We start from the raw sequence: 27,663 nt of genomic DNA on the forward strand, positions 1-27,663 counted from the left end.
TAGAATAGAATAGAATGATACGATTTATAATAAATATCTGAAACCATTATATTTGTTGGTGAATCAGAATCTTTCTAAACTGACTGACATTACTCCGATTTCAGTGAAGTTGTTCTAAAAGACAGATAGAATAGAATAGAATAGAATAGAATAGAATAGAATAGAATAGAATAGAATAGAATAGAATAGAATAGACCACCAGTTGCAAATCACTGCGTTAAAAAGTAAAAGTAAAAGTCTAACACAAACATTACGTCCTTGAACATCTTCTTTTTCCAAACTCTTCCCATAATAAGTGGAAGTTGTGTCTACTGCATAGACATTAAAGGGTGTGTTTGTTCTCCGTGTAGGACAGTTATTACAGCAGTAACAATATTAAGATGTTAATTCATTTAAACATAAAACAATTTGCCAGCTCAGGAACTCAATCCCAGTAACGTTACTAATTAATTCTATGAGTTAATGTATAAAAATGCTTTGTGACACACTCTGAATTATCCACAACACACAGCCAACTATAAATGGATTAGAATTAAAAGATTAGCTCATGTCTGTTTCAGTTTGATGGACTTCACTGGTTTGCGGAACGTACGTGTATCCTGTGTGCGGCGCTTCTGTGACACCAGACGAAACTAAACATCTCTGTGTTCTAAACTCTTTCATCCCAGTTCCTGATTCAGTGCCTGGGCAGACGACACATGCGGCGGTGAGAGACCTGAACCCCTGGGTGGATTATGAATTCAGGGTGGTGGCAATCAACAGCGTTGGCGTTGGAGAACCCAGCACGCCATCCAAGCAGATCCGAACCAGAGCAGCAGGTACCATCTCCATTTGTTGCTTCTGTTCATAACAAATTAATCAGTCCCACTTGGAAAACGTAATTTAACTGTTTGATTAGCTGCACCTTCCCTCTGCGCTGCCTGTGATGTGACTCATTGAAAACCTTTTGTTCCTTCTCATGGCGATACTTTGATTAGTCGGTCACATGAAAACAAGAACAAAGTGGAAATTTAATTACATTTACTTACACAATATGGACAAAAGTATGTGGACGCGTTGAATTCAGATGTTTCTTTTCTAACAGACAAATGTCATAATATAGTTTTTTATTGGGATAAATATAATTACATTGGTTAGTTTGGTTTAAATTGTTATCTTTGCTTGCAAAATGCCTCACAGATGGTTTTGACTTCATTTCTCTCAACATTGATTTTTGCTTTTTTTTTTTATCCCTGACTATGATTTTAAATGTTCTACCTCTAAATTTCTAAAATATTTTTCATGCTCTGACTGTAAATCATAATTTTCTACCACAACTAACCATCTGCTGTCTTCACATCTCACTGAGGAAGAAAAATCTCCCACTAAACTTTAAAGAAATATTGATGTTTATAAACTATATGGGCATAAATATTGGGACACATCATGTCTACAGCTATAAGATGTCCTGTTCATGATGAATTGACATAAAAACATCAATATTTCCTTAAAGTTTAATGGGAGATTTTTCTTCCTCAGTGAGATGTGAAGAAATAATGTAAATAATGTAATGTAATAATGTAAAGCTCTTTGGGTGTCTAGAAAAGCGCTATATAAATCCAATCCATTATTATTATTATTATTATTATTATTATTATTATTATTATTATTATTGTTATTATTAAAGTAGATGGTTAGTTCAGGTAGAAAATTATTATTTGACATTTCAGTTGTTTAAATTCTGATTGACCTGTTTATTTACTTATTTTTTCCTTAAATGGACCAGAATGCACTGTGTTGACTGTCTTGGAATACGTGTTTTGTTTGTATTGCCTTTTGTGTGTGTGTGTGTGTGTGTGTGTGTGTGTGTGTGTGTGTGTGTGTTTGGGGGGGGGGGGGGTTTATCATGTTGTCCGGTGTAAATCTTTGAATTATGAACACATTACTCTAAATTATAAGTAGTATATTTGTTAATTTGTTGAAAAGTTCTATAAATGAAGTAAAAAAAAAAAAAAAAAAAGATGAAAAGAAAATTATTATTTACAGCCAGAGCATGAAAAATATTTTAGAAATTTAGAGGTAGAACATTTTAAATCATAGTCAACGAAAAAAAAAAAAAAATCAATGTTGAGAGAAATTAAGTTCCAAACCATCTGAGGCAGTTTGGAAACAAAGATAATAATTTAAACCAAACTAACAAATGCAATGATATTTATCCCAATATAAAATTATTTTAGGAAATTTGACATAATTGTTTTGTATCCCAGACCCCTGTTAGAAAAGAAACACCTGAATTCAACATGTCCACATACTATTTTTTTAATTGATTTTATTACTTGTAACTATTTGATTTTATCGTTTTATTTGGAGCATTGTTGTTGTTTTATGTACTTATTCATTGTTTTTAGTATTTCTTTAAATTGTTTTATTGTTTTTATGATGTGCAGCACTTTGGAAACATTCTTGTCATTTAAATGTGCTATAAATAAAGTGGATTGGATTCAACACAGATGTCCACATACTTTTGTCCATATAGCGTTTTAGTGTGTGCGTTTCAGGCTTTTGGAACTTGTGACATTATTAATTACATTCAGATCAACTCCAGGTGTGACCTATCCTCACACGCCACCAGAAAGTGTGTGTTTCGAGCCGGTTATCCCAGTAATTCCCACCCCGCTGCTTAAATCACACGGGAACAAGCGTCCCGTGGCGCCTCACACAAGGGGTTGACGTGCGGCGCCGCGCTAAACGCCGTCGCGCCTTACACGGCTGGTAATGCCGCTGTCAACAAAAAGCTAATTCCTGCGGCGCGTCGGTTGAACCTGTTTTGTGTAAATGAGAGCGTCTGTGATCACCTGGTTCAAAGAAAGACGTGCGCTTTAACACAATCCTCTGCACCTGCCTCCAACACAATCCAACCAAAAGCCAAGGCTGATTAAGTTTTCTCTTTGTGTCTTTTTTTAGTTCCCAAGGTTGCACCGGTTAATGTGAGCGGCGGCGGGGGAGCTCGAGGAGAACTTGTCATCATGTGGGAGGTAAGAGGATCATGGTCATTTCTGAGTGGGCAATCATTGTGACAAAGCTTTCAGAGTTTTTTGACGAGAATGGAGGTTTTTTTTTTGTTTTTTTTTTTTTGGTTAGAGTTACAGTATCTGCAGTCGTCTGGCTTCACTGGAGGAGCGTTTAATTAAAAAGGCTGAGGTTTTTTTTCTGATTTGCTGCCTGCTGACTCCCCTTGTTGTGTAAATCAAAATGAAGATACCAGCTACTGTAAATCCCCCACCTGTAAATCTAGAATTAGGTGACAATTTTATATTTTTTGGAAGTAATTCAAGACACTCCGAGATGCTGGATGGGAGCACGATAGTTGGTGAGACATAAAATACTATTTCTTCTTCTTCTTCTTCTTCTTCTTCTTCTTCTTTTTTTATTTTTTACTGCTCTTCTAATTACATTTCTGTCTCAGACTTTAAAGTTTTGTTGCTGGTCTATAAAGCTCTGAATGGTTAGGACCAAAATACATCAGTGACCTCCTGAACTTTAAAGGTGCGGGAGACTTTTGTGACCAATTTTTCATCAAATCTGTAAAACCCCAGTCACAGCCTAAGTATCACGAATTTGTAAGTCTTTCTGTGATTACTCACCTGAATGTCTTGCATTACAGTGAACAATTTCGAAGTGCCACCCACCATAAACAAAATGTATGTTTACATTCAGAGCCTGGAGGTAACTCGGGCATATTCGGAATTTTGTCGTGACGTGCATTGTGGGAAACGGAGGCCCACACAGCCACCTGACAGTGGCAGCTGCTACAGACATGACACGGAACTCTCTAAATAAAGATTGATTGATTGATTGATTGATTGGTTGATTGATAAATCTGTCAGTTTAGTATGTGACCAAGATGTGACCTATCTAGTGACCAAGGTTATAATAGTTTAGGATTTTTCATTATAGTTTAGTTTTATTTAGTTTTAACTTTTTTTTCTCTAATTCAGTTAGTTTTAATTCGTTTTTAGAGCAGGTTTGCTAGTTTTTATTAGTTTTAATTTTTTTCTAAATACTTAGTTTTAGTTTCGTTATATCTGTTATCTTCTTCGCTGTCGTATTCAAATAAATCCCAGACAGGACTCTGCTGCTTTCTCCCAACTTTAATCTCCATGTTTCCAGGTAGAGTGGGGACCAGAAGACGACTGTAAACCACAAGTGACAAGAAGTGACGGACCGTTAAATATCATATGGTGCCAGCAGCTAAAATTGCTTGAGGGAAATAAACAGATTTTGTATCAATCTGACTTTAACAAAGATGAAAACTAAGGGAATTTTAGCTGTAATTTTTATAAGTTTTAGTTAGTTTTGTAAACACACAATACAGTTTCAGTTAGTTATCATTTTTTTCTTTTCATTATAGTTTTTATTTATTTCAGTTAACGAAAATGCTTTTTCAATTCTAGTTTTTGTCATTTCATTAGTTTTCGTTAATGATAATAACCTTGCTAGTGACACAAAAGAATCCTAACTGATACTGACTAATATGTGATTAAACTTAAGAATTCAACTATCTAAATTAAAATATTTAAAAACCTCAGATCAGCTGAAACACTCAGTTTATTTTAATCCAGGTTAAAGACCCACCTGTTCTCAGCTGCATTTGAATAGAGTTTTTATTCTTTTAAGCTTAAACTTTCATCTGTTTTATCTATTTATCTGATTTTGTCTTGTTTTTTTGTTTGTTTGTTTTTCTCATGCCTATATTTTATTGCTTCCCTGCTGTAATGCTTTTAATGTTTATGTAAAGCACTTTGAGTTGTCTTGTACCTGAAATGTGCTATAGAAATAAACCTGCCTTGCCTTCTGTGCACAGTTTGGGTCAAAGGCGTAACTGTTCTGCTCCTGTCTCAGCCCGTTCCAGAAGAACAGCAGAGCGGGGATGACTTTGGCTACGTGGTGGCTTTCCGAACACTTGGCAGCAGCACCTGGATCCAAACTGTGCTGGCGTCGCCCGATGCATCCAGGTATATTTACAGAAACGAAAGCATCGCTCCCCTGTCCCAGTTTGAGGTGAAAGTGGGCGTCTACAACGGCGTCGGAGAGGGTCCGTTCAGCCGAGTGGTCCGAGTGTTGTCTGCAGACGAAGGTGAGTGTGTTCAACGACTGCCACAAAACACTCATTCTACTTTACTACAACAGATAATTACAGGACATATGATCACATGTTTCTGCTGTTTAACTGTGAAATTTACCCATGGTGGGAAAAAGAAAGTCTTATCTTATCTTATCTTATCTTATCTTAACTTATCTTAACTTATCTTATCTTATCTTATCTTATCTTAACTTATCTTATCTCTACGTTTCCAAACCAAAGCTTGTCTTTTAGAACAACTTCACTGAAATCGGAGTAATGTCAGTCAGTTTAGAAAGATTCTGATTCACCAACAAATATAATGGTTTCAGATATTTATTATAAATCGTATCATCTTGAGATGTATTCTATTCTATTCTATTCTATTCTATTCTATTCTATTCTATTCTATTCTATTCAGTTCTATTCAGTTCTATTCAGTTCTATTCTATTTGGTTCTATTCGGTTCTATTCTATTCCATTGTATTCTATTCTACTCAGTTCTATTCTATTCTATTCGGTTCTTTTCAGTTCTATTCTATTTGGTTCTATTCAGTTCTCTTCTATTCCATTGTATTCTATTCTACTCAGTTCTATTCTATTCTATTCTATTCTGTTCGGTTCTATTCGGTTCTATTCTATTCAGTTGTATTCTATTCTATTCAGTTCTCGTCTATTCTATTTGGTTCTATTCTATTCGGTTCTATTCTATTCAGGTGTATTCTATTCTATTCGGTTCTATTCTATTCTATTGGTTGTATTCTATTCAGTTTTATCCTATTCAGTTGTATTCTATTCTATTTGGTTCTATTCTATTCAGTTGTATTCTATTCTATTCTATTTGGTTATATTCTATTCCATTCTATTTGGTTATATTCTATTCTATTCTGTTCTATTCTGTTCTATTCTCTTCTCTTCTATTCATTTCTATTCAGTTCTATTCTCTTCTCTTCTCTTCTCTTCTCTTCTCTTCTCTTCTCTTCTCTTCTCTTCTCTTCTCTTCTCTTCTCTTCTCTTCTCCTCTTCTCCTGCAGTGATAGTCTGTGTAGTTGAATGAACACATCGGCCTACCCAGTCCTAACAGTAAACATGTATAATTCATGCTTTGTGTTACAGAGCCTTCGGAGGCTCCTTCCAGAGTTTGGGCCCGCGCTGTGTCCTCCTCCGAGATCGAGGTGTTCTGGGAACCCATTCCCCCTGGGTCCGGCAGCGAGAAGATCATCGCGTATGAGGTACGACAAAGACCAACTTGAAATAATAACGCCACCAGGGAAATTTAAACAAGGAGCAGACATTAATCCCACTGTGACTGACAGTACAATAAGCCGGCGTTCATTTGAATGCGGTTGCCGACGGCGACAACGTGGAAATGGTTTCGACATTAAAATACTGCATGCAGATTTTCCACGGGCTAATCTACAGGATGAAGAGGTCCGGTACCAGCTGGGCCCGTCGCACAATGAGGTTTATATGTGAGACAGGAGGAGAGCCAGTATTAAAAAAAAACAAACAAAAAACAGTGTGAACATCGTACATCACTATCCTCTACAACAAACACTCTCCTGAGATCTACCCGTGGAAAACCTCAGATAAAAATAACACTCTCTCCTGAACCCCAGATATTTTACATGGGGGTGGGGGGGTATGCCCAGGTGGCCTGACCGCTGCACAGAAGATTTGAGGTCATCGCTAGTGTTTGGTCACATAGTTAGAAAACATGCACTGAGGCATCATGGGAACTGGAGGAAGCCGAACGGTCCCATGAGTATTTAAACGTAGAAATTAACAACGCCTCATTTTAGTGGTGTTTCTATCATAATATTTGAGCACGTTAACAACAAGTCGCAGTTTTAAACGCACAAATCTGCAAATATGAATCTGTTTTTTATCCAAACTTCAAAGATTTCAATCACATTTTCAGAAAAGAGGTAAAAAAAAAAAAACAATGCAAATGAAGTACTTTATTATAGTGTTTCTACACATATAGGACTATACAGTGTTTCTCTCAGTCGTATTCACTCTGGTTCTTTTCTTTTTTTACATGTGGAAAGGAGCTGGGAATCAAACCACCAGCCTTTAGTTCACAAAAAACCTGCTCTATCTGAATGTGTTTGTATAAACTGTGGAAAAACGAGCAAAATTCATCAATATTATAGAAGCAGGACATATCTGTTTTAGACTTTAAGCCCCTAAAACTACTCCAAATCAACATTTATTTTAATATTATCTTCTACATTTTACATTTTTTCAGTAAAAATCATGTTTTTTCCAATATTTATTTTACTGATCATGTAGATGTTTATAAAAGCTCAGAGTAAATCCAAAGGTTATTATATGAAAAATGATGGAAAAGTTACCTTTACAGTAAAATACATCATTAACAGAACATAAACCAAGTGTCTCCATCACTTTATTGGTATTTCTATGGAATATTAGAGCCCATTAACAACAAGTTCCATTTTAAACATACAAATCTGCGAAAAAATGACCTGTTTTTTGTTTTGTTTTTTTACCAAAATGTACAAATTTTAATTACATTTTCAGAAAATCCATCAAAAAATGCAAATGAAGTACTTTAACACAGTGTTTTCTACACATTTAGGACTTTACAGTGTATCTCACACAGTCATATTCACTCTGGTTCTTATTTTTTACATGTGGAAAGGAGCTGGGAATCAAACCACCAATCTTCAGTTTCAGAAAACCTGCTCTACCTGAATGTGTTTGCATCAACTGTGGAAAAATGAGCAAAATTCATAAAAATGAAGGAAAATTCAATTTTAGACTTTAAGCCCCTAAAACTACTCCAACATTTATTATAATATTATTTTCTACATTTTGCATTTTTCAGTAAAAATCACACACTTTCCAATATTTATTTTACTGATCATGTAGATGTCCATAAAAGCTCAGAGTAAATCCAAAGGTTATTATATGAAAAATGAAGGAAAAGTGACTTTTACAGTAAAATACATCATTAACAGAACATAAACCAAGTGTCTCCATCCATCTGTCCATTGTCAAAATTAACAACACATCACTTTGTTTGTGTTTCTGTGGTAATATTAGAGCATGTTAGCAAGTCCCATCTTTAAATGCACAAACCTGCAAATATGAATTTGGTTTTTTATCCAAACTTTACAGATTTTAATCACATTTTTAGAAAATCTCTCAAATAAAATGCAATTGAAGTACTTTAACACAGTGTTTTCTACACATATAGGACTTTACAGTGTATGTCACACAGTCATATTCACTCTGGTTCTTATTTTTTACATGTGGAAAGGAGCTAGGAATCAAACCACCAATCTTCAGTTTCAGAAAACCTGCTCCACCTGAATGTGTTTGCATCAACTGTGTAAAAATGAGCAAAATTCATAAAAATGAAGGAAAATTCTATTTTAGACTTTAAGCCCCTAAAACTTCTCCAACATTTATTATAATATTATTTTCTACATTTTGCATTTTTCAGTAAAAATCATGTGTTTTCCAATATTTATTTTACTGATCATGTAGATGTTTATAAAAGCTCAGAGTAAATTCAAAGGTTATTATATGAAAAATGATGGAAAAGTTACCTTTACAGTAAAATACATCATTAACAGAACATAAACCAAGTGTCTCCATCACTTTATTGGTATTTCTATGGAATATTAGAGCCCATTAACAACAAGTTCCATTTTAAACATACAAATCTGCGAAAAATGACCTGTTTTTTGTTTTTTTTTTGACCAAAATGTACAAATTTTAATTACATTTTCAGAAAATCCATCAAAAAATGCAAATGAAGTACTTTAACACAGTGTTTTCTACACATTTAGGACTTTACAGTGTATGTCACACAGTCATATTCACTCTGGTTCTTATTTTTTACATGTGGAAAGGAGCTGGGAATCAAACCACCAATCTTCAGTTTCAGAAAACCTGCTCCACCTGAATGTGTTTGCATCAACTGTGTAAAAATGAGCAAAATTCATAGAAATGAAGGAAAATTCAATTTTAGACTTTAAGCCCCTAAAACTACTCCAACATTTATTATAATATTATTTTCTACATTTTGCATTTTTCAGTAAAAATCACACACTTTCCAGTATTTATTTTACTGATCATGTAGATGTCCATAAAAGCTCAGAGTAAATCCAAAGGTTATTATATGAAAAATGAAGGAAAAGTTACCTTTACAGTAAAATACATCATTAACAGAACATAAACCAAGTGTCTCCATCCATCTGTCCATTGTCAAAATTAACAACACATCACTTTGTTTGTGTTTCTGTGGTAATATTAGAGCATGTTAGCAAGTCCCATCTTTAAATGCACAAACCTGCAAATATGAATTTATTTTTTTATCCAAACTTTACAGATTTTAATCACATTTTTAGAAAATCTCTCAAATAAAATGCAATTGAAGTACTTTAACACAGTGTTTTCTACACATATAGGACTTTACAGTGTATGTCACACAGTCATATTCACTCTGGTTCTTATTTTTTACATGTGGAAAGGAGCTGGGAATCAAACCACCAATCTTCAGTTTCAGAAAACCTGCTCCACCTGAATGTGTTTGCATCAACTGTGTAAAAATGAGCAAAATTCATAAAAATGAAGGAAAATTCAATTTTAGACTTTAAGCCCCTAAAACTTTTCCAACATTTATTATAATATTATTTTCTACATTTTGCATTTTTCAGTAAAAATCATGTGTTTTCCAATATTTATTTTACTGATCATGTAGATGTTTATAAAAGCTCAGAGTAAATCCAAAGGTTATTATATGAAAAATGATGGAAAAGTTACCTTTACAGTAAAATACATCATTAACAGAACATAAACCAAGTGTCTCCATCACTTTATTGGTATTTCTATGGAATATTAGAGCCCATTAACAACAAGTTCCATTTTAAACATACAAATCTGCGAAAAATGACCTGTTTTTTGTTGGGTTTTTTTTACCAAAATGTACAAATTTTAATTACATTTTCAGAAAATCCATCAAAAAATGCAAATGAAGTACTTTAACACAGTGTTTTCTACACATTTAGGACTTTACAGTGTATCTCACACAGTCATATTCACTCTGGTTCTTATTTTTTACATGTGGAAAGGAGCTGGGAATCAAACCACCAACCTTTAGTTTCAGAAAACCTGCTCTGCCTGAATGTGTTTGCATCAACTGTGTAAATATGAGCAAAATTCATAAAAATGAAGGAAAATTCGATTTTAGACTTTAAGCCCCTAAAACTTCTCCAACATTTATTATAATATTATTTTCTACATTTTGCATTTTTCAGTAAAAATCACACACTTTCCAGTATTTATTTTACTGATCATGTAGATGTCCATAAAAGCTCAGAGTAAATCCAAAGGTTATTATATGAAAAATGAAGGAAAAGTGACTTTTACAGTAAAATACATCATTAACGGAACATAAACCAAGTGTCTCCATCCATCTGTCCATTGTCAAAATTAACAACACATCACTTTGTTTGTGTTTCTGTGGTAATATTAGAGCATGTTAGCAAGTCCCATCTTTAAATGCACAAACCTGCAAATATGAATTTGGTTTTTTATCCAAACTTTACAGATTTTAATCACATTTTTAGACAATCTCTCAAATAAAATGCAAATGAAGTACTTCAACATAGTGTTTTCTACACATATAGGACTTTACAGTGTATGTCACACAGTCATATTCACTCTGGTTCTTTTTTTTTACATGTGGAAAGGAGCTGGGAATCAAACCACCAACCTTTAGTTTGCAGAAAACCTGCTCCACCTGAATGTGTTTGCATCAACTGTGTAAAAATGAGCAAAATTCATAGAAATGAAGGAAAATTCAATTTTAGACTTTAAGCCCCTAAAACTTCTCCAACATTTATTATAATATAATCTTCTACATTTTGCATTTTTCAGTAAAAATCACACACTTTCCAATATTTATTTTACTGATCATGTAGATGTTCATAAAAGCTCAGAGTAAATCCAAAGGTTATTATATGAAAAATGAAGGAAAAGTGAATTTTACAGTAAAATGCATCATTAACGGAACATAAACAAAGTGTCTCCATCACTTTATTGGTATTTCTATGGAATATTAGAGCCCATTAACAACAAGTTCCATCTTTAAACACACAAATTTGCAAATATTAACATGTTTTTTTATCCAAACTTTACAGATTTTAATCACATTTTCACAAAATCTGTCAAAATGCAAATGAAGTACTTTAACATAGTGTTTTCTACTGTTTCTATACACATATAGGACTTTACAGTGTTTCTCATACAGTCGTATTCACTCTGGTTCATATTTTTTACATGTGGAAAGGAGCTGGGAATCAAACCACCAACCTTTAGTTCACAGAAAACCTGCTCCACCTGAATGTGTTTGCATCAACTGTGGAAAAATGAGCAAAAATCATAAATATAATAAAAGGAGGACATATCTATTTTAGATTTCAAACCCCTAAAAATACTTCAAATCAACATTTATTATAATACTAGCTTTTTTTTTTTTTTGGCACATTTTTTCACAGTATTTATTATTTTGGAAATATTTTATACATTTTTGTTCATTTTATTTATTGTTTAAAATATATATATATATATATATATATATATATATATATATATATATATATATATATATATATATATATATATATAAATAAAACCCAATGTTTCCATCCACTGTCATTGATCCAACTCCATTGATTTTACTGGTGAACCAATGTTGTAGAAGATGACGGTGTTTCCACGGTAACTACGGAGCCTCTGGACATCCAGACGGGTCATATCTGATGACCATGAAAAGATGACAAACTGTGTTTTACACCAATTATTTACATGTATTGATAGGATTAGTAGTTTAGAAGGTATTACATCCATATAGTCTTGTAATTGCTGGTGTTTTTTTCGGTCTTTGAGCTTTAATTCATATACTTTTCAGCTCTTTCTAAGTGTTTTCATCGGCTGCTTTCATGAAAATACGAGGATTACAGTAGAATAACACGTCTCCTGAGTTGTCAATTAAGGAACGGATTGACATAACTAGAATTTCCTCCATTGTTCAGGCCTTTGTCGAACATTTGCCTCATACGTGGTGGCATTTCATTGCTGCATCTCATCAAATATGACATTTGCAGTTTTTTAGCGTCGCTGGGCAAAAATTCCATAATTACATTTCTGCAAATTGTAATTCAAGTGGTCTGAGAGGAAACCAGATTTCGGAAACGTCTCCTGCAGCTGAAATTTAATACAATTCATTTCCATTCAAAACTTTATTCCAGACCCAGTTGATGGGGAAGTGTGCAGAATAACAAAACAAAGTGAATTTAAATAGAAAAAGATAAACTAGAGAAACATAATTCCATAGTGATTAGACATTTCCATACAGACGAAACCATTACTGGCTCCACATTCTAAACATCAGTCTCATTTAACCAAACCAACTTTATTTATAAAGCACTTTAAAAACTTTACAACAGGCCTAAGTGCCGTACACGAATCATAAAACAAGCAAATAAATGAGTAAAACAATGAAGACACAAGATTCAAGAACAACAAAATACAACCATCATAAAAACAGACAAATTCAAATCTAGTAAAAAAAAAACAAAAAAAACAGCAACAGCAGAAATTTAGAAGTAGAACATTTGAAATCATAAACATTTCTCTTTTTTTCAGGTTATTCACATCTTTTTTGTTTGGGTAGTTTAAGTGTTTTCATAATGTAATGTTTTTTTGCATTAAAACAAGGAGAAAAGTTTAAAGTTGTCATTATTTATAGGCTATGATGCTTTTTTTCTTCCATAATATTGTTGAAATTGCATGTATTTTTGAAAAGAAATTCCAGGTTGTTCCAGATATTCATTATTTTTTGCAGAAAGATTATTTGTAAATGTAGACATTTGAACATTTTTATTATTTAATTTAAGTTTGTTTTTTTGTTTTTTTTCAGTAAAACAAAGATAAATTTTTGGAATTGTCAGTATTTATTGGCTATATTTCTATTATTTTACTGGTTATTTTACCCAGAGCACAAAAAATATTTTGGAAATTTAGAAGTAGAACATTTAAAATCATGAACATTTCTCTTTTTTTCAGGTTATTTGCTTTTTTTTTCTTTTTTTTTTTTTTGTAAATGTAAGTATTTAATGTTATTTTTTTGCACTAAAGCAGGGAGAAAAGTTTAAAGTTGTCATTATTTATAGGCTATTATGCTTTTTTGCATGATATTGTTAAAGCTGCATGTATTTTTGAAAAGAAATTCCAGGTTGTTCCAGATATTCATTATTTTTTGCAGAAGGAATATTTGTAAATGTAGACATTTGAACATTTTTATTATTTAATTTACGTTTTTTTCAGTTAAAAAAAGAGAAAAATTTGGAATTGTCAGTATTTATTGGCTCTATTTCTATTATTTTACTGGTCATTTTACCCAGAGCATGATATATATTTTAGAAATTTAGAGGTAGAACATTTAAAATCATAAACATTTCATTTTATTCAGGTTATTCACATTTTTTTATTTGGACAGTTTGTAAATGTAAATATTTTCAGAATTTAATGTTATTTTTTTTGCACTAAAGCAAGGAGAAAAGTTTAAAGTTGTCAATATTTATAGGCTATTATGCTTTTTTTTGCATAATATTGTTAAATTGCATGTATTTTTCTATAGAAATTCCAGGCTGTTCCGGGTGTTCATTATTTTTTGTGGAAGAAATATTAGTAAATATTGGTGTTTGAACATTTTCATCATTTAATTAGTATTTTTTTATTATTATTATTATTATTATTTTTTTTTTTTTTTTTTTTTTTTTTTTTTTATTTCAGGTTGTTAATTTTTTTTTTTTTTTTTTTTTTTTTTTTTTTTTTTTACAAAAGGAATGTTTGTAAATGTAGACATTTGAACATTCCCAGAATTTTATTTTACTTTTTTGCACTAAAACAAAGAGAAAAGTTTAAAGTTGTCATTATTTATAGGCTATTATTCTTTTTTTTTTTTTTTTTTTTGCATAATATTCTTAAAATTGCATGTCTTTTTCTAAAGAAATTCCAGATATTCATTATTTTTTTGTAGAAGGAATGTTTGTAAATGTAGACGTTTTAACATTTTCATCATTTAATTAAAGTTGTTTTTTTTTTTTTACACTACTACTACTAAAACAAAGAGAAAATTTTGAATTGTCAGTATTTATTGTCTATATTTCTATTATTTTACTGGTTATTTTACCCAGAGCACAAAAAATATTTTAGAAATTTAGAGGTAGAACATTTAAAATCATGAACATTTTTTTTTTTCCGGTTATTCACATCTTTTTTGTTTGGATAGTTCGTAAATATTGTCATGATTTTATGTTATTTTTTTACACTAAAAAAAAGACAAAAGTTTAAAGTTGTCATTATTTATAGGCTATTATGCTTTTTTTCCATAATATTATTAAAATTACATGTATTTTTCAAAACAAATTCCAGGCTGTGTGGAGCGAATGTTTGTAAATGTAGACATTTGAACATTTTCATCATTTAATTAAATTTTTTTATGCGAAAACAAAGAAAAAAATTGGAATTCTTGATATTTATCATCTATTTTTCTATTATTTTACTGGTTACTTTACCCAGAGCACGAAAAATATTTTAGAAATTTTGAGGTAGAACATTTAAAATCATAAACATTTCTTTTTTTTTTTCAGGTTATTCACATCTTTTTTGTTTGGATAGTTTGTAAATGGAAATATTTTCATGATTTTATGTTATTTTTTTACTATAAAACAAAGACAAAAGTTTAAAGTTATCATTATTTATAGGCTATTATGCTTTTTTTCCATAATATTATTAAAATTACATGTATTTTTCTCAACAAATTCCAGGCTGTGTGGAGCGAATGTTTGTAAATGTAGGCATTTGAACATTTTCATCATTTAATTAAATTTTTTTATGCGAAAACAAAGAAAAAAATTGGAGTTGATGATATTTATCATCTATTTTTCTATTATTTTACTGGTTACTTTACCCATAGCACGAAAAATATTTTAGAAATTTTGAGGTAGAACATTTAAAATCATAAACTTTCTTTTTTTTCCAGGTTATTCACATCTTTTTTGTTTGGATAGTTTGTAAATGGAAATATTTTCATGATTTTATGTTATTTTTTTACTATAAAACAAAGACAAAAGTTTAAAGTTATCATTATTTATAGGCTATTATGCTTTTTTTCCATAATATTATTAAAATTACATGTATTTTTCTCAACAAATTCCAGGCTGTGTGGAGCGAATGTTTGTAAATGTAGGCATTTGAACATTTTCATCATTTAATTCCATTTTTTTATGCGAAAACAAAGAAAAAAATTGGAGCTCTTGATATTTATCTATTTTTCTATTATTTTACTGGTTACTTTATCCAGAGCACAAAAAATATTTTAGAAATTTTGAGGTAGAACATTTAAAATCATAAACTTTCTTTTTTTTTTTTTCCAGGTTATTCACATCTTTTTTGTTTGGATAGTTTGTAAATGGAAATATTTTCATGATTTTATGTTATTTTTTTTGCACTAAAACAAGACAAAAGTTTAAAGTTATCATTATTTATAGGCTATTATGTTTTTTTTCCATAATATTATTTAAATTACATGTATTTTTCAAATTAAATTCCAGGTTATGTGGAGGGAATGGTTGTAAATGTAGACATTTGAACATTTTCATCATTTAATTTTAATTTTTGATGCAAAAACAAAGAAAAAAAATGGAATTCTTCATATTTATCGTCTTTTTTTCTATTATTTTATTAGTTATTTTACCCAGTTGAGGTCATATTGGGCTGAATGTGGAACCTGAACTAAACTTACTTTGACCCCCCTCCCGTACACTCATATATCTAAACCTCATCTTTTTTTATTACTGCAGAACACGTTGCTGCACCGGCGCTGGCTAACATCTGGCTTGCGCTGCAGCTTCTGTGGGTCTTCTAACATCATCCAGTGTCTGTGTTTTCTGTAGGAACACCACAGATGGACAGTGTACAGACGAGCACAGACAGAACCTCATCAGCCTGAGAACACACTCTGAATTCCACTGTAAACATATGAGCCTGCACACGCTGTCAGGACATATCCTTATTATCAGGAACACCTCTGCTTCTGTAATGGCACATATTTAATCTGATCACATACCTCAGGGGCAGGGGTGTCAAACTCATTTTCATTCAGGGGCCACATGCAGTTTAATATAATATAAAGTGAGCCAGACCAGTAAAATAATATAAATAATAGAATGAGAATTTAGAAATAATGTCAACTCCAAAGTTTTCTCTATGTTTTTTTTTTTTTTTTTAATTCAAATTTTTATTCAAAACAGATTGTGACTCCAGTGGGAATCTCAATATCTTCACCAGCACAATTAACTAAAAGCACAGTTTTCATTGTTTTGTTTATTGCATTAATGTTTTTGTCACTTGACTCATATTTGACTGTTCAATGCAGAGAGATTTTTCTTCCTCAGTGAGATGTGAAGGCAGTAGATGGTTAGTTGTGGTAGAAAATTATGATTTACAGTCAGACCATGAAAAATATTTTTAGAAATTTACAGGTAGAACATTTAAAATCATAGATATGGATTTAAAAAAAAAAAAAAAATCAATGTTGAAAGAAATTAAGGCCAAACCATCTCTTAGGCACTTTGGAGGCAAAAAAAACAATTTAACCCCTTTAGCCCTATCAGCCCACCCGTGGGCCGAAAAAATTATATTAATATTCATCTACTATAAAAATATAATAAATCAGGACAATGGTTGTTTTTTTCAACTTTTGCTCAAAGTTTAGACCCTAATGTTAATAAAAGTACATCAAAAGTGTATTTTAGTGCAAACTTTAATGTTCAAACATGATTTTTAATCTTTGTGGGGTGAAATATACACTATTAAAAAACTCCGACACGAACAATTAATTTATGCATATCGTCGTCAATCCAGCCGAAAAAAAACAGGCAAGGATAAAAAATTCCAATTTCTCTTTTAGTTTGTTACAGTTTACTCAGGCATAGTAATAGATACAATATTTTAGACAATGGGAATGGATTCTGTGAGGTCTGTAAATGTCCATAGACACCAAGAACATCCATATGAACCTTATTATTGTGAAGTAATTCTTCATTTACTTTGGGTATGTCTTTTTAATAATAATAATAATAATAATAATAATAATAATAATAATAATAATAATAACTAGAAGCACTCAGAGAGCGCAGACCTCCGCCAAGGCTGATCAGTGCCCCCCCACCCCCCCCCGTGGGCCCCCCCCACCCCCGATCACCACCAAAATGTAATCATTTCTTCCTTATCCCATTTCCAACAAACCCAGAAAATTTCATCCAAATCTGTCCAGAACTTTTTGAGTTATGTTGCACACTAACGGACAGACAAACAAACCCTGGCAAAAACATAACCTCCTTGGCGGAGGTAATAATAAACTTTATTTGTATAGCACCTTTCATACAGAAATTGTAGCCCAAAGTGCTTCACATTGATTGAAAAAATACAATATTAAAATACATTAAGATTTGATTATACATCAAGAAATAAAATGAAATTTGAGAGAAATACAATAAAATAAAAATAAAAACAGCGCACATTAAAATATTTGATTATACATAGAATTTTTGAAGTGCAAGAAATGAAATGAAATTTGAAATACAATATTAGGCGTTTTTCCCCTGAAAATATGGTCAGGGTTAAACAGGTTAAACCAAACTAACCAATGCAGTGATATTTATCCAAATATAAAACTATATTATGATATTTGCCATTATTGTGTTGTATCCCAGACCCCTGTTGGAAAAGAACGAAATCAACCCAGTCTCATATCAAAATGTGAAATAGCTACATTTGTCCACAGTGCAAAACGTGTCAGTCTCACAATTAGAGCCCGAAAATTGTAAAATGTTCAAGTTTTTTATCCCATTCTTTTCCACTGGCTTGCGTCTGAGTCATGTGACTTTCAAGATTCGGGCCACAGGAACAAAAAAAACATGGTGGACATTTCTCTCATATTTAGTGAAAACATCAATATTGAGTTAGTTTCTGCATAAAAGTGTGTTTTGGTTACATTTCTAGTGAGAAATATATATTTTATTTTCATAATACTCACTTAGTAAATGTACATAATCACTCGTTTGCTCGTTGTTGCAAGGATTTGTCAGATCTCGCCAGAATAATGTGAAACAGCAACGTTAGTCAGTTGCTAAGGATGCTGCTATCACTTAGCGTAGCTGTGGCCGCACATTTCAACATAGGACTCCCTTGTGATTTCGCCTCGTCTGATGGGTTTGTAATGGCAAAATTTCCTTTCCTACTTCTCAATGACCTCTGTCGAATTGGGCACCCCACAGAAACACAGAAAGTGCACAGGCATGTTTGCAGATACTGTCTATTTCAGATATTCCTTAAACAACTTTTTTTTTCCGGATGATGAGCCTGTTTATGTTGGTACTTGGTAAACCTGTTAACATGTAAATATGAAAATCTCTCTGTTTTCTATACATTTGCTTGATGATTACTTAAGAGTCTGTCCTCTGGAAGAAAAAGCATTCCTCCATGATGGTTTAGGAAATCTCTACTTAAACCAGTGGTTCTTAACCTGGGTTCGATCGAACCCTAGGGGTTCGGTGGGTCAGTCTCAGGGGTTCGGCGGAGGTCAAGACACACACTCGACTCATTAGTCGGGTGTGTGTGTTGGGCTAGGTCCGTGTATGTAAACAAACGGCTTCAGAGACTCTTTCTCTGATTGACATCCAATATACGCGGTGTACTGTTGTTGCTTATAGCACTACAACACATCCGGAAGTGTTTATAATCTCTTCCACTCGTCTGACGATGAATTATTTGAGTATTTTCCACATCGTTGTTATGACTTTTGCTACTTCCTGTTAACCACGGAGGCAGCCATGTGTAGTGTTTGTTTACATTTTTGGTCACCGCACTGGTCAGTTACAATCATGTGACAACCGACGCACCGTCGCGGATGGAGAAATCGTATAACGCTAAAGCCGAACTAGTGCCGTAATAAAACAACGATCACAAAAATACTGAAGGAGTATAACGAGAACTTTTTTTTGTTACACTACATGCAATTATCTTTTTTTTATGTCAAAATTGCGTGGTTCGGGAAGTTCGGAGCGAGATGAAACGAAAACCGGGTTGACCTGGCGGCCTACACATACATATACACAACAGCAGAAGTCACACTGATTTGCAGTAAATATTCATTATTATTGTAACCTGATGGAAATTAGTTGATGGGTGTGTGTTAAATGTTAAAAATGATAAATAGCATTAATACAATAAGTTCATTATTGGAATACATAAGGTTAAAAATTAAAACCATTTCAGTGTGGTAGTATTAAAAAAGGTCATGTCTTTGTGAAAAGGTATGTAATTTGTTGTGAGTTCATGCACTGTGTTGGTTTTGTTCTCTGAGCACAGGGATGTTAATGCACGGTTCATTTTGTGCACCAGTAAAACATATGCCGGTGTCTTGAATTTGAAAAAAATCATATTGTATTTTTTAATAAAGAAGGGTTCAGTGAATGCGCATATGAAACTGGTGGGGTTCAGTACCTCCAACAAGGTTAAGAACCACTGACTTAAACCTTGACGGGGGTGTAGGGATGGATGTGTGTGATTGGTCTTTTTGTTATGGTTTATTCTTAGTGATCAATGAATGATCAAGAAGGGGGAGTATGTAATGTTAAAATTACTTATATCGATATATATTCATATATATTTTCATATATTTCATATATCATATAGGCTTCTAACTCTATTTCAGATATATTCATGTCACTGTGTATTATAGAGCAGTTTGGACCTCTTTTGTGTTGTGTCCACAGTAGAAGGCCAAACCAACATTTCTCACAGGGGTCTTATCTCTAAGTTCCTGACACTAACCAAAACACTTTCCACACGTCATAATTTTCTCATGGGAGACAGAAGACTACAGGGTGATTTGTATTTTTGGGGTCAGACTGTCTCAGTCTTTGTCTGAGGGGTATCTCTTTCTCTGGAGCTCCAAATAAAGTGATTTCTTTGACACTGAACGTTTGATCTTATCCTTCTTTATTATAGACGAATTAGTAGAGTAATATTTTTCCATAACAGGTTTTATACATATTAAATAATGACAAAAATTACCAAAAATTTATAAAATGTTTACAAAATAATAAATACTGTGAAAAAATGTGCAAAAAAATGGACTGAAATTAGGTTAAAAAGAATAAACTAAGCAACAAGATGAACAAAACTGAAGAAAAACATCATCGTGTCCACATACTTTTGTCCATGTAGTGTATTTCCTTATTCGTATTCATACAGTGACAAACACAATTAGTTCCATATACCGCCTGCGAATGTTCTAATTTAACCCATTTGAGCATCAATTGTGTGGATTCTGTAGAAAATTCTGTCACAGGTAATTATTTCAAGACACCCGATGCCAACCAGCGTCCCAGACTGTCTGCTGCTTTGGTTTTTTAATTTGACTTCCATAGCAACTACGAAAAAAAAACAACAAAAAAAAAAAAAACAGTTCTGTGACTATTTTTGGAGACTGGGTTTTGTCAGGTGTTTAATCCCAGAATCCACCGTGTTCTGTTGAAGCCGGCGACAATGCATCCTGACACCGGTCCAGGACGGTGGGGTCAAAGGTCGGTTTATTCTCCTGCAGATCGGCCCGTCGGCTGCTCAAATCCTCTCCGCCCACAGCTTTTCGACGCCGAATACCGAGCTGCGTCAGACAATTTGTGCAACTTTCCGGAGCTGACAATCAGACGCTGACTCCCCCACCTCGTACGGTGATTGTCAGGTATGAGGAGGCGAGGAAAGTGGCGGGTTTGAACTCACTTAAACTGTCTGTGGTTTGACTTTTTCAGCAGAGTAGAGCTTTATGCCACAACTTCAGCGACTTCCAAAGAGCGCAGACAAGGGAAAGACGTCTAAAGAGGGCAAAACTCCAAACTCTTCAAGTATTTGGAACGACTTTACTGTTAGACCGGAGTGTTTAAGTAGGGTAACGATGAAGCGCCGCAAATACACCGGTGAAATTTGGTTCACTGTTTGGTGTTTTTTTTCCCTTTCTTGACGTCGCCCTATTTACGTGTCACTTGTAGCTTTAGCGGCTGATGATCTGCGAGAAAATGTGAAGACGGCGACAACAGCAAAGTGTGTATTCATGTCAAATATGAATGTGAGTCAGCTGATACGTGCTCATATCCTGTGTCGACCTGACGTGAACACTAGATATTGAATGACAACACTGTGTCTGATCTGCATGAAAAATAAAGTTAAGGACTTTCTGTCATTTCTAAACTGTGTGGACAAAAGTATGTGGACACGTTGAATTCAGGTGTTTCTTTTCTAACAGGGGTCTGGGATACAAAACAATAATGACAAATGTTACAACCCAGCCTAGGGGTTAACCAGGATGTACATAATATGCCAGGCATGTCCAAAGTCCGGCCCAGGGGCCAATCACGGCCTGCGGTCAGATTTTCTATGGCCCACAGCTTCAGTTTTATAATGTATTATTTATGGCCCGCTTGGACTGTTGAACCGAGTACATGAATCATAAAAGGTTCAAAATGCAGTTTCTCCTTTCACCTCATGGTGGCAGCACCACTCTAACTCTATCAGGCTCTGTGATCTCGCCGTGAACCCTTTTCGCTAATTTCTAACCATGGCGCCTGTAAATAAAAAAATGAAAGTTGACAGTGAGGGCCGCCGCTTCCAGGAGAGATGGGAATTACAATTTTTTTTCACTGAAAATCGAGGCGATTGTGTTTGCCTAATTTGTCAAGAGACTGTTGCCTTGTTTAAGGAATTCACTGTAAAGAGACACGAGCAGACAAAACATGCTAACGCATATGACAAGCTAGCAGGGAGTGAGCGTTCTGAAAAAGTGAAGCAAATTCAAGCTGCTTTAAACTCACAACTGTGACTCTTCATGTGAACCTGGGAGTTCAATGAATTCACCACCAAGGCAGGCTACCAAGTTGCCAGGTTAGTTGCCTATAACTGCTGGTGTTATGTACTTGTAGATGTGACACAAAATATTACTTTCTGAATGATTTTGTGAAAGACAAGAGTAAGAGTCATATGTTTTCATCTTAAACGTTAACAGACTTTGCATTACTGAGTAAAATATGAGTAATGATTACTCATATAAGTCATGTTTAAAATGAATGTGGGGTTAAGATTTTTATCAACTTCTTGGACGTTTGAGATACTCCACACAGTTTGTTCTATGTTATCTGACTCCAGTGTGAAAGGAAGGCAGAAATGTCTTCTTTTTTTTTTTTAACTTGTTCACACCTGAGTGGCTTAGATTTGGTTACATTGACATTTAAAAAAATGATATTGTGACAATGAAAATAAAATTGTTGTAGAACAGCGCATTTATATGTAATTTTTACTGTTTAAAAACGTCAGAAGGGACCACCGGCCCCTGGCAATCTCCACATTATCAGATCTGGCCCTCTTTAAAAAAAAGTTTGGACACCCCTGTAATATGCTTTCCTCGCCCCCTCCTAACTCCCAAGCACAAACGCCAGACCAAACTACAGTCCAAATGATTTATTTTTAAGCAACTCAAAGAGGGAGTCTTCATCAGGGTTTTTTTTCACTAGCATGTTTTTTTTTTCCCCTCACACCTCCCTCCTTCAGGTCATTAAAGTGATTGTATGAAGGTGTGTAACTCACTAGTGAAAAAAGCCCTGGTGAAGACCAGAGGTCACAACGCGTTGGCTGTATTTTAAAGACTGCCATAAATAAATAAAGGGATTTTATTTTTACACAAATCCTACAGTGTGCCTTGGATATATTTTTTTTAAATCTAGCATGCTAATACGGATTTTTTTTTTTTTTTTGACTCTAAATAACCAGACACACCACAAGTTTCTAAAGAGCACCTGTGGATAATCACCAAGAAGAAGACCCAGCAGCACTTCCACTTTGTTGGATTAGGGTTAGGGGAGGGCTCAACTAAAACAACAAACAGAAAGTCTTCTTCATAACCAAATCTAAATTTCCTCCTTCAAAATAAATTCAAGGAATAAAACACAATAAACTAATCTGAACTCCCCAAACCAAAAACAGAAGAAAAATGAGAAAACAAAAGAGACACTCTCCCCTACCAGAAAATTGGAGTAATTCACAAAAAGTACTATTTACAACTGTTTACAAGTTATACTACAACAGACACAAACGAACAACATGATAACTCGTGACCAAAACCACAAAGGATCTGTGTTTGGAGATGACAGAGAGCAGAGAGAGACCGAGCAGCTGCATCCAGGGCCATTTTATATTTTTATTTTTCATCTGGTGCCACCAATCAGGAGCTTCCTGCATGAAAAAAAAAAAAAAAATGACACAGAGAAGTAGTATAGTTTTAAATTAGGATAAATATCATCGTTCTTGTATTTATTTATTTTAGTTACAAGACAGTGTGTATTGACCATGTGCAAAGTGCAAAGAAATTGATGGAAATTGAGTTAAAAACAGCAAAATGAGCAACAAAACAAACAAAATTGAAGAAAAACAACAAAAATGTAGAAAAATAAACAAAAGTAAATAAAGTAAGTAAATAAAAAGTGAAATGAAAAAAAAAAAGAACATAAGATAGTAGACACTTGGTTTATGTTCAGTTAATGATATATTTTATTGAACGAGTCATTTTTTCTTCAGTTTTGATATAATAACCTTTGAATGTACTGAGTTTTAATGAACATCTACATGATCAGTGAATTAAATATAAGAAAATACATGAGTTTAACTAAAAAAGATTAAAAATACAGAGAATAATATGATAGCAAGTGGTGATACATTGATTAGCACAGGTTGAATGTAGAGGAAGTCACTATAAAAATAGTTGTACACTGGAAAAAATCAAAATCTTACCACGTGTATTTTTCTCATTTCTAGTCAAAATATCTCATCACACTTAAAATAAGACATAATCACCTAAAGAGTAGCTTTTCAGTGAGATGTAAGAACTTATTTTTAAACAATAGGTCTTGGAAATCTTATTTCAAGAAATCTTACCAAGATAAATTTTCACTTGTTCCATTGGCAGATTTTCTTACTTGAATTAAACAATAAATAAATAAATAAATCGTGAATTAATAAAAATAAAAAATAAAAAAAAATCTGTCAATGGAAAAAGGGAAAATTATCTAGGTAAGATTTCTTGAAATAAGATTTTCAAGATGTATTCTCTAAAAATAAGTTCTTATATCTCACTTACAAGTTACTCTTTCGCTGATTATGTCTTATTTTAAGTGTGATGAGATATTTTGACTACAATGAGAAAAATACACTTGGTAAGATTTGGATTTTTGCTAGTGTACAACTATTTTTATAGTGACTTCCTTTACATTCAACCTGTAATAATCAATTTATCACCATTTGCTCTAATATTATCCTCTGCATTTTTTTTTTAATTTTTTTAGTTAAACTCATGTATTTTCCTGTATTTAATTCACTGATCATGTAGATGTATGTATATTAAGTATATTATGTCTTATTTTAAGTGTGATGAGGTTTTTGACTAGAAATGAGAAAAACACACTTGGTAAGATTTAGATTTTTGCTAGTGTACAAGTATCTTTCTTTATAGTGACTTCCTTTATATTCAACCTGTGATAATCAATTTATCACCATTTGCATCTTTTAATTTTTTTAGTTAAACTCATGTATTTTCCTGTATTTAATTCACCGATCATGTAGATGTATATTAAGTATATTTTGCCTTATTTTAAGTGTGATGAGATTTTGACTAGAAATGAGAAAAATACACTTGGTAAGATTTTGATTTTTGCAGTGTAGGGTTAAATAAGGGTTAAATAACCTACGTACATAGTTTTATTTTTGTTTTTTACCCTTTAGCGGGCCGGTTTTGACCCACAGGTGTTATATTGGACACCTGGTTTAGTATCTCATCAGCAGAACTAAACCTAGTACCTGAATATAATGGAAACCCAGTGCAGACCAGCTCCATTATAAAACCAGCCTAAACTGGACCTAACTTCAGGAGCCGTCCCGTTAAGCCCATTTATCCTCCGACAGTGAACAACTCCGGACTCGTTCAGATGTGATTGGACATTGAAGCTTCTATTGTTGTAACCCCGCTCTATTGATTTGACCCTGTGGTTTGAGGAGCTCCGAACACTCAGAGAAAAGCTTGATTTAGGCCGGGCATAAACTCAATACTGCTTTGTTATGGGCATAGTTGAAGCCTGACATTGGCTACACTTCTGCCAAATGAAAGTCTGACCCCAAGTCCAGCCTCAGATATTAAACGCTACGGTTAGAAGAACACGGCTGCTTTTCCCCCCCGAGTTAATTTGGAACCTGGAACTTCATTAGGTAGCGCATCAGCTCAACCCTGTTAACACACACCACCCACCCCCTCCGCTCAGCTATTAACGCCAGGACTCCCATGTAAAGAGGAGATTCCAGTGACAGTAATTATGTTTGGAAAATATGCAAGAGGTCAAAGAATTCTACTGGTGGTCCACTGAGATATGAAAATAAAACTGTATTATAGTCCAAGGTGGAGGAAGTGTTCGGACCCTTTACTTAAAGCAGTGATATTTTGCTTTTTTACATGGAATTCAGCATTTTCAAACATTCCTCTGTGGTCTACATAAACTGTAAATGCTCTGCTTGGGTCTGAATTCTTCATTAATTCAACTCCACAGGTCTATCTTCAACACTATTTCTGAGTAATGACACCAGAAAAGTGGTTTTGAGCGCTGGCCCTTTAAATGCAAATGAGCCACTTCAGGCCCCACCCCCTCCACATCGTTGACCATGTTTTCTATCCCATTCAGCCACTGTAGTTCATTAATATGACCAGCAACTGAACATTTTAGGTAATCGGCTTGAAGTTTGGACATATTTTCAGTTTTCACTACAACCGCTGCTGCTGATAAACAATTTAGATTAGATGAGATTAGATTAGATTCAACTGTATTGTCATCACTCAGTATAAATACAGGGTAACGAAATGCGGTTAGCATCCAATCAGAAGTGCAAATAGCAGAAGTGCAGTATAATACAGTTAAATACCGTATGTACAGATAAGCAATATGTACAGATGAGTGCAGTTATTTACAGCTAGTGCAAATGAGATGGTTATATTAAGTATTGAATGTACAGATGAATAAATAGGATGTTCAATAGTTCTGTGCAGTATGTGTACAATTGTTACGGGAGAAGTAAGTACAGGTAGGGCTATAAAGGGTGGTTATAATTATCCTTAAGGCTATACAAAAGTAACTGATTTGCTATACACATATCTTGTGAATATACTATATGTAAGGCTATATGCAGAAATAACTAACTTGCTATACAGATGTCTGTGAATATACAAAGAGTAAGATTATGTTTGTTAATTATGTTAATTATGTTTGTTAATTATAATTATGTTGTGCTTAGAGAAATATTCGTCAGAAAGTCTTGACCATATGTGTGCAAATGCTGTGACATAACTAGTTATAAAATGGAACAAAATTAAGCAGGAATTGAAACAGGTTGTAGAAACCCACTCGATTTTTGCCGGAATGAATATAAAGATAGCTTTGCAGCACCTGGAGGGTTCAAATTCAAACTGTATGAACTATTAGGGTCCAAATACACAAATAAATGAACCAAAGACTAACACAACAAAAGCACTCAGAGAGCGTAGACCTCCGCCAAGACAGTTCTGCCCCGCCCCCCATCACCACCAAAATTGAATCATTTCTTCCTTGTGCCAGTATCAACATTTCCTGAAAATTTCGTGAAAATCCGTCCATAACTTTTTGAGTTATCTTGCTAACAAACAAACACACAAACAAACAAACAAGCACACACGCAAACACACAAAGCAAAGTGATCACAATACCAACTGGTGGAGGTAAAAAGTAGGTTTAGCAAAATATGACTCCCAAAAACAGGCCGATTATCTTTATGTGTGTACCCCACTTTACGTTTTATAAGATTATCCAACAAGATTATCGTGTGGTCTGGTGTGTTAGGAGTAAATTTGTCCCAATAATCGGCTCCGAAATGGGTTAGGATCGAAGGGTCACATGTCCACCATCTATGGATGGGAGATGGTAACAAGATTTGGCAACTCATAGTGATTCTCAACTTTTTTTGAACAAACGCCCCCATACATCATCATGAGCCTCCTGCCCCCCCCCCCCATGAAAAAAAAATTGCAACAGGGTGTGGCTAGACATTATAATACTCCGTAGGTAACACGCCCCTCCTCCTTGTCGCCCCCAAGACATCTTTCCCCCCTTTTAAAAACAAATTGTCGAGGGACGGACATTCGCCATTGAGATAACATGCTGGTTGTAGGAAAACGGCATTGTCAGGTGTAACACTCACTAACGCCCCCCATTTGCACCTCAGCGCCCCCCTCTCAGCTTTCTCCTTCCAAATGCCCCCCAAAGATGGCTATCGTCTGTTTCATTCAACATTAGGGTTTTAAGGGTTAATGATATTACCAATATTAACAGTACAGC

General features: G+C 33.7%; 1 protein-coding gene across 1 annotated transcript in view; it reads left to right on the top strand.

Moving 5' to 3' along the window:
* The window catches only part of cntn6 (contactin 6), a 157,425-nt gene that overhangs the window by 97,348 nt on the left and 32,414 nt on the right, over positions 1 to 27,663 (top strand). The window contains exons 16-19 of the mRNA XM_030135526.1: positions 669 to 818; positions 2,944 to 3,014; positions 4,882 to 5,116; positions 6,218 to 6,333. Coding sequence (XP_029991386.1) covers positions 669 to 818; positions 2,944 to 3,014; positions 4,882 to 5,116; positions 6,218 to 6,333 — 572 coding nt within the window. The remainder of the gene's footprint in view (positions 1 to 668; positions 819 to 2,943; positions 3,015 to 4,881; positions 5,117 to 6,217; positions 6,334 to 27,663) is intronic.

Source organism: Sphaeramia orbicularis, chromosome 5, assembly GCF_902148855.1.
Source record: "Sphaeramia orbicularis chromosome 5, fSphaOr1.1, whole genome shotgun sequence".
NCBI lineage: Eukaryota > Metazoa > Chordata > Actinopteri > Kurtiformes > Apogonidae > Sphaeramia > Sphaeramia orbicularis.